Source organism: Mus caroli, chromosome 17, assembly GCF_900094665.2.
Source record: "Mus caroli chromosome 17, CAROLI_EIJ_v1.1, whole genome shotgun sequence".
NCBI lineage: Eukaryota > Metazoa > Chordata > Mammalia > Rodentia > Muridae > Mus > Mus caroli.
The window spans coordinates 53,339,968-53,348,092 of record NC_034586.1 but is presented as its reverse complement, the minus strand read 5'-3'; the positions used below and the strand labels follow the sequence as shown (position 1 = coordinate 53,348,092).

The window sequence follows — 8,125 nt, the reverse complement described above, 5'->3', positions numbered from 1 at the left end:
TGGGAGGTTGGTCCTGAAAAGGCTTCTGGGATAAGTGAACCTTAAGTCAGGGGCAGGTGGCAGCCAAGGGAGCTGAAGAAGATCTGGCAAAGGGTGCCAAACAGGGAGGAGCCTCAACCCTGGTTTCTCGGCAACCAGGTGTGGCAGGGGCGTGGCCACAGTAGGTCTCGCCCCACCCACCCCGTCTCTGAGTGACCGAGTCCCGCTAGGGGGCGCTTGCGGATCACAGGAAGAGTAGGGTGTGGTGGTTTTGAGTGATCAAGTCCCAGATAGGGTGCTTTTGGGAGGGAAGTCATTTGTGAGAAACAGAGGTCGTCCCTCCTCCCAATGGTGCTCTGAGGGGCAGGATGGTGGGAAGAATTAGTTCACTGCGGACAACAGGATCTTCAATTTTACATAATCTAGGTTATCTAAGACACGGAACTTAGTTTCCCTGGGAGGGTTTTCTTGGAAAGGATAGAGGGGTGGGCTTAGGGGTGGGGAGGACTTGTGAGGGGACCATGGGTGAGTGCAGAGTGGCCTTTGTTTGGGAGGGAGGGTCACGGGTGTCTTGAGATTCTTAGATGGCTTCAGAGCGCCGGAACAGCAATTTGAGTTGAGGGGCGATGCTATAGAGATTCTCCCTAGTTGGTAGTTTAGTGGAGCTAGATAGGGAGTTGGAGACCTGAGGCAGGAATGTGCAAAGTTAGTGAGGACTAGATTCGGGGCGCAAAGTCTCGGATAAAGGAGAGTCCCCGGTAGGAGTGGATCGATCGATTGATCGATGGAGTAGTGTGGCTGTTTAGGGCCTCCCACGTTCCTGCCACCTGCTCTCCCGGAGCGCCCCTACAGCTGTGGGCAGGACGAGGGCGGTTCCCGAGCCCGGGAAACCCTACGCCACGCCCACGTCCACGCCTCCGGGAAGGCCACGCCCCCTCGAGCCCAGCCGGCCTGAGGTGCGCGGCGGGAGCGGAGGGAGAGCGCGCGGTGGCTTCGTCCGTGTGCCCCGCGCCCGGCGCTCCTCGCGTGGCCCCGCGTCCTAAGCGCGCTCCAGCCTCCCACGCGCGCCACCCCGGGGTTCACTGAGCCCGGCGAGCCCGGGGAAGACAGAGAAAGAGAGGCCAGGGGGGGAAACCCCATGGCCCGGCCCGTGTCCCGCACCCTGTGCGGTGGCCTCCTCCGGCACGGGGTCCCCGGGTCGCCTCCGGTCCCCGCGATCCGGATGGCGCACGCAGTGGCTGGGGCCGGGCCGGGCTCGGGTGGTCGGAGGAGTCACCACTGACCGGGTCATCTGGAGCCCGTGGCAGGTAAGCGGAGTCCCGGGGTGCAGTGCGGGGGGGCGTCCCCAAATTCCCCCTACCAGGTCACTGCCGGGCTCCGTACACGACGGGGTGCGCTCTGGGCTCTTACGACCCCCGGTGCCTGTGGAAGGCTGCTGGACCAGCGGGCCCCCGTGAGCGCCCCGTCGGTCAGGGAGAATGGAGTAGGGGTACTTCTTGGTCACAGGAAACCCTGGGAGGGGGCCCAGGCGCGCAGCCCTGCGGCGCACAGAAGTAAACAGTCAGGGGCGCGTTCCCTGCGTTCCCGGGGACACCGTGTCCTCCCCGGTAAGGGCCGGGCCACTGGGCTCCTGAATCGCTGTTCAGCCACAAGAGGGCGTGGGGCTCTTTGGTGGAGGGGGGGTCCCTTAAGGGCAAAGCTCAGATTAGAAACGGGGGTGTGTTCCCCACTTTCCGAGTTCTTGTTCCAGATTATCCCCAAATAACTCGGTTTATGGGTAAGAAGTCACCAGGCCCACCCAAGTTTGCTGCAGAGAGTGGGCAGACTTCAGGTGGGACCGGGAGGCAGAAATCCTAAAGCCCAGGGTAGATGCTGAGATGCGGGGTGTGTGTGTGTGTGTGTGTGTGTGTGTGTGTGTGTGTGTGTGTGTGTGTGTGTGTGTTGAGGTTGCCACTTGCCTGCCTCACTGGGTCTGGCTGGGGAACTTCGAGGGGGCGAGAGTGCTGGGAACGGTTTCTGTCCCACTGCTTTCGTGGGGCTTCACATCCCTGGTGTTCTGGGACACCCTTTGTGTGTGTCAGCGCCCCGAGCTGAGGAAGCCCCATGGGGTATGACTGGCAGGATATCAGCAGCAGGTAGATTCCAGCCTGACCCACCCCAGCCCCTAGCCCCAAGCCCCCCCCCCCCATCCCTCTTGCTCTTTCATCTGCTTTTTCATAGGGGACCTCCTGAGCCTGCTGCAAACCCCTATGCTACCACAAAGGGCTGGCTGTGCCAGGTAGTGAGAAATGTCCCTCTCAGCCAGACACCCCCCTCAGCCTGGTTACACCCCATCACCCCAGGTACCCTCCTCAGCTGGGTACCCCACCTCAGCCGGGCATCCTGTCCCGAAATACTACCATCCTGTTTCTCAGAATTAAATAAAAAACAATCACACAAACTCGGAGTCAGGCACGCAAAACAAAACCAAAAACCAAACCAAACCAAAACAACACAAAAGCCAGAGGTGTTTTTGACAAATGTTTGCCTGTGGGCAGTGTCTTAGAGGCAGACACGCTGGCATGCACAGACGTGGGACGTGGGAACTCGTGTAACTAGGTGATGACCTGAGACTCTGGAGGAGCAGGAGACTCAGGGAAGACTTCCTGGAGGAGGGGCATTACAACTGGGGCTGAGCAGGATGAGTAGGAGTTTTGTAAGTGGGGAAGAAAGGGACAGTGCTTGACTTGTTTGGGGACAGTCAGGGTGACCCGGTGGTGGTGGTGGTGGTGGTGGTGTTGAGAATATTCTGGAAGTTTGACGGAGGAAGAATGGGGAATAGGTGTGGCACCTCTGGCCATTGTCAGAGCTACTCAGGATTTGGAGGGAGAAGCATCAGGAGTTCAAAGTCAGCCTTGGCTACATAGGGTCCGGCCTGGGCTACACTGACTGAAAAGAGAGATGAGAGCAAACTTACAAATAAGTCCTTGAGACCGGAGCTCTCCCTGTTCACCAAGCAGCCTGTGATGCCAGTTCGGGTGGTCAACGCCTCTGCATTTGCCTCTCATTCACACGTATATATAAAATAATGAAAAGAATTCCTTTAAAAGTTTAATAAGTAAACAGAATAAGAAGAGAAAGTGCCGGGCTGTCTAGACTCCCAGCTCCCGTCTGGGGAAATTAAGGCCCAGACGCGCTCCCATCTCCCAGCTGGGGAAACTGAGGTTCAGATAGGCTCCCAGTTCTCGCCTGGAGAAACTGAGGCTCGGAGAATTTGGGAAGGAAGGAGAGGACAGGCAAGTGCCCTCCCTCCCCACCCTGTTACTGCCGCATCCGGGGCCTGCCTCAGTTTCTCTTCTAAGCCAGATGGCCAGGACTCTAGCGGGTGACTCTTCCCAGCCACCCTCAGGGCCCCGCGCCAGCGGCTCAGCCCGCATTAGCCTGATCCGGTTATGCGCGGGGCCTCCTGCTCACAACCAGCTGCTGTGCTGTGTGCCCTGCCGCGCAAAGTCCACCTTTCTGGTTCTGCCTGTCGCGGGCTGGGGAGGGGGTGAAGGGAACAGGGAGTAACAGGGTGGGAAGGAAAAGGGCTTCCCAGCAGAGTCTGCAGAGTCGCGGAGACTCCACCCTTTCCCCATTTTAAGTCCAACTACCGAGCGACGTTTGAGCCACCACTGTCCTATGTTGAAGAATGTATGGAGACGGGGTGGCTAAGCTGACAGTTGCTCTTCGACTTCCGCACAGGCACGCTGAGGCGCGTGCTCCCCTAGACATACACATGGAAATAAGATGAAATCTCTTTAAGTGTAGGGGGCCACTGGAATTGGGGCTTTGAGGTATGAGCAGGAGTTTGGTCAAATACAGCATCGCTTGGGCTCTAGAGGTGTAGCAGCCCTGGGGGTCTTGCCCCTTCTCTCGACTGGGAGGGAGCGGCTATGTTCCCCCCTCAACCCATCAAGCCCCAAATGCCTCCCCAGGCCACAGCCCCCACAGCTCATCGGAAACAGCTGTGCTCCGCAGATGTTGTTGCTTTGCCCCCAGATGTGCGTCCCGCCAGCGGGTGGGGCCCTCGGAAGGAGGTGAGGACCCAGGCTCCGGGAGGCCTCAGTTTCCCCATCTGGAACCACTAAGAATTCATAGACTGTCTGGGAAAAACTGTGACTGGTGGGAAAACTAAAGCGTGGACTCTGGAAAGTGTAGGTCTGGGAGTCCCTCCTCTCCCGGTGCCCCCATGATTTTCTAGAATTGAATGACCTCCCCAAATCGCAGGCACATATCACGCCAGCACTCAGGAGGTGGAGGCAGGAGAGTCAGGAGTGCAGGGTCACCCTCAGCTACATACTTGGGCTACAGGAGACCCTGTGGGTTACAAGGAGTGAGCAGGCTGAGAAACAGGTTCAGAAAACTGAACTTCGGCCCTCCCTTCCCCCGCACCTTTTGGCTCTGACTGAAGATGGGGAAACTAAGTCACAGCGGGAACGGCAGCGCGCGGGGGGGGGGGCAGTTGCCATGGAGATGGGGCAAGGCAACTCTCCTGGTCCTATAGTGGAGGAACCAAGCTTTGAAGGATGAATAGGAGTTTGAGGCCGCTGCGGTTAGGGCCCAATTCCAGGCCCTGGCTACTAGCCAGGCTGAGCGCCACGGTGCCCGGGCATGCGCACACCTCCTCTGTATACACGTGTGGGTCTGCTGGACAAAACTGCAATGGGGAAACTGAGGCTGAGAAGAGGGAGGAACAGGAGAATATGACCCTGGGCAGAACGCTTGCCAGGATGCGGTGACCCTTGGCCCCCTTCCAGGAGCCTCTGTGCACCTACGTCACGCCCCCTAGGATACCCCCCGCCCCTTCCGTGCCAGACACAAACCAGTCGGGTGACCCCGGACAGAGGGACCATTGTTCATGGGTTCAGAGCTCAGCTGGGGGTGCGCGGTCCAAGACCACTGGGTGGGTGCAACCGTGCCACCCCCAGTACTGGCATTTCCGCTGTCATGCTTCCTCATAGAACCCAGAGAGGAAACTGAGGCACTGCCAGAGGGATAATGATAATAAGGCGCAGGCCTTGGGCGTGAGGGCGGTCATGCCAGGACAACTAACTCCGGGGCCGCAGATGCTAAGGACACGGGTTTGGTACCTGCGCGTGCGCAGCGCACAGGCCCCTGTCACTCTGCCCCGGGGACCCCACGTCCACTCCTGGCTTCCATGGGTAGTGCATGTGAGTTGGACTTGAGTTGAATTCAGAGTGGAGCTTAGGCAAACCATCGGCGCCCAATAAATGTCAGACGAGGACAAATACACGCATGGTTTACTGGTACAATGGACAAGGGAGAGTCTTGAAGCCTCAGTATACAGTTGGTGTTCAATAACCAAGCGGGCCGGGGCTGCAGACTGAACCCCGGGTCCAAGCAGGGAAGGAGGATGAGAGCGCAGGGTCAGCCTCTGATACACAAGAGTTTCAGACCAGCCTGGGGTAAATCTCAAAAGGAAAAACAAAACAAAAAATAGCCAAACCAAGCCGGGCGTGGTGGCGCATGCCTTTAATCCCAGCACTCAGGAGGCAGAGGCAGGTGGATTTCTGAGTTCAAGGCCAGCCTGGTCTATAAAGTGAGTGCCAGGAAAGCCAGGGCTACACAGAGAAACCCTGTCTCGAAAAACNAAAAAAAAAAAAAAAAAAAAAAAAAAAAAAGCCAAACCGGCTGCTGCTGTCTATGGCAAGCCTCTACCTGCTCCGTGCCTCAGTTTCCCCAAATATCTCCTGCGTACTCAGCATCAGGCCTGGTACACAGTTGGCACCTGTGTTGGGGCCACGCAAACTGAATGCAAATGTCTTCCAGGCCACAGCACACTGGGTAAGATAGGAGGTGGCCTAGCCTCAGGGAACGTGAGCACTGTAGTTGGGAGTGTGCCGGTGTTTAGACACAGTGAGCAGGAGTACTAATACCTTGGTGGAAGAGGTACAGCCTGGTAGGGAAAACTGAGACACATAGTAGGTTACCAAGGGTAGAGCCCACCTCCTGGGTCACCTTCTGCTGTCACCCTCTCCCTACCTGGGTCCCCTATCCATTGCTAGGACACGCCAAGCACCATGAACTTCAAGGCCTTTGCACCCACCATTGCCCCAAATGAAATACCCACTGTCCTCCCTCCATACCCCGCCGCGCGCACACCCACCCTCCCTATCATCTCCCCGCAGGCCGAGGCCCAGGATGAGGCGCTGGAAGGCGGCGGCCCTCGTGTCGCTCATCTGCAGCTCCCTGCTATCTGTCTGGATGTGCCAGGAGGGTCTGCTCTTGGGCCACCGCCTGGGACCCGCGCTTGCCCCGCTACGACGCCCTCCACGCACCCTGGACGCCCGTATCGCCCGCCTGGCCCAGTGTAAGTCCCGCCCCCCGGAGGGAGGGGGGTAGGGAGGGGGGTTTCCTGGAAAAGGTGCCTGGGGGGGGTCCACCCTCCTGTGGGGGAAACCAAGGCACAGGCAGTCGGAGGCGGTCATGGAAGCAGTCAACCAACGCGGACCAGAGAGGGTGTAGCAGGCTGCAATGCTGAGCCCCTTAGCTTTGGGGGTGTGATTTTTTTACTTGATTTTTCTTTTTACTTTTGTCGACAGTCTCTTGTAACCCAGAGCAGCCTCAAACTCACAGAGTATCAGAGGATGCCCCTGAAGTAATTCTCCTGCCTACTGAACCCCCTCAGTTCTGCACACACTTCAACTACAGACAAGTGTGGGGGGGGGGGAAGGGGCAATGGCAGCCACAGGGATGCTGTAACCAGGGTGTAAGTCCCCTGGCACTCAGGACTGCGCACACGCAGCGCGGACCAGCGCCCTCGCGACCCAATCCCTCGTCTCTTTCTTCCCGCCCACAGATCGCGCTCTGCTCCAGGGCGCCCCCGACGCGGTGGAGCTTCGAGAACTTTCTCCCTGGGCTGCCCGCATCCCGGGACCGCGCCGTCGAGCGGGTCCCCGGCGTCGGCGGGCGCGGCCGGGCGCCCGGCCTTGTGGGCTGCGAGAGCTCGAGGTGCGCGTGAGCGAGCTGGGCCTGGGCTACACGTCGGATGAGACCGTGCTGTTCCGCTACTGCGCAGGCGCGTGCGAGGCGGCCATCCGCATCTACGACCTGGGCCTTCGGCGCCTGCGCCAGCGGAGGCGCGTGCGCAGAGAGCGGGCGCGGGCGCACCCGTGTTGCCGCCCGACGGCCTATGAGGACGAGGTGTCCTTCCTGGACGTGCACAGCCGCTACCACACGCTGCAAGAGCTGTCGGCGCGGGAGTGCGCGTGCGTGTGATGCTACCTCTCGCCCCCCGACCTGCGAAAGGGCCCTCCCTGCCGACCCTCGCTGAGAACTGACTTCACATAAAGTGTGGGAACTCCCGAGCCTCTGGTCGTTCATGCTCTGCGGGGGGCCAGGGTGTGCATGGGGGTTGTGCCCAAGGGAGGTGACGGTTCCCGATGGCCTGGGAGCAAAGGGAACTAGAAGTGAACGAAGAAAGAGCAACCATGGGAAATGGCCTTGCTGGAAGAGCCCACAGAAAATGATGCACATGGCCGTGGGGTCTATAACCAAGGCACTGGACAGATAGCACAGGCCCAGGATAGAGCTCAGAGTTCACCATCTGTCTTAAGATATTTCTATTGCTGTGTGGAAACACCATGACCAAAAACCAAGTTGGAGAGGAAAATGTTTATTTGGCTGATTCTTCCATATTACTGTGCCTCAGCAAAGGAAGTTAGGACAGGAACTCAAGGAGGGCAGGAACCTGGAGGCAGGAGCTGGTGCAGAGGCCATGGAGGGTGCAGCTTATATTGGCTGGCTCAGTCTGCTTTCTTACAGAACCCAGGGCCAACAGCCCAGGGATGGCACCACCCACAGTGGGCTGGGCCCTCCCACATCAATCACTAATTAAGAACATGCCTTACAGCTGGATTTCATGGAAGCATTTCCTCAACTGAGGCTCCTTTCTGGGACGAGTCTAGGTTGTTAAGTTGACACACAGATCCTGGCAGGACACCCTCTGAGACCACCCACACATTGTTATACCATACAGAGAGACAGGTGGGCACTGGAGAGGCTGCTTGGCAGTTAGATGACCAAGCTGCTCTTGCAGAGGATCTGAGTTCGAATCTCAGCGCCCACATAGCAACTCACAGCCAGCGACTCAGCTCCACAGTGA

At 58.5% G+C, this 8,125-nt stretch overlaps 1 protein-coding gene across 2 annotated transcripts; it reads left to right on the top strand.

Moving 5' to 3' along the window:
- Nucleotides 1–1,067: 1,067 nt before the first annotated feature.
- Nrtn (neurturin) lies at nt 1,068–7,552 on the top strand. Of its 2 annotated transcripts, none has more exons than XM_021149943.2 (3): nt 1,068–1,286; nt 6,150–6,331; nt 6,821–7,552. In XM_021149943.2, exons 2-3 carry the CDS (start codon nt 6,163–6,165, stop codon nt 7,237–7,239), a joined length of 588 nt encoding a protein of 195 aa, XP_021005602.1. In that variant the 5' UTR covers nt 1,068–1,286; nt 6,150–6,162; the 3' UTR covers nt 7,240–7,552. The 2 variants fall into 2 exon arrangements, with proteins under 2 accessions (XP_021005602.1, XP_021005603.1); XM_021149944.2 differs by lacking the exon at nt 1,068–1,286 and adding an exon at nt 3,615–3,794.
- Nucleotides 7,553–8,125: the final 573 nt, after the last annotated feature.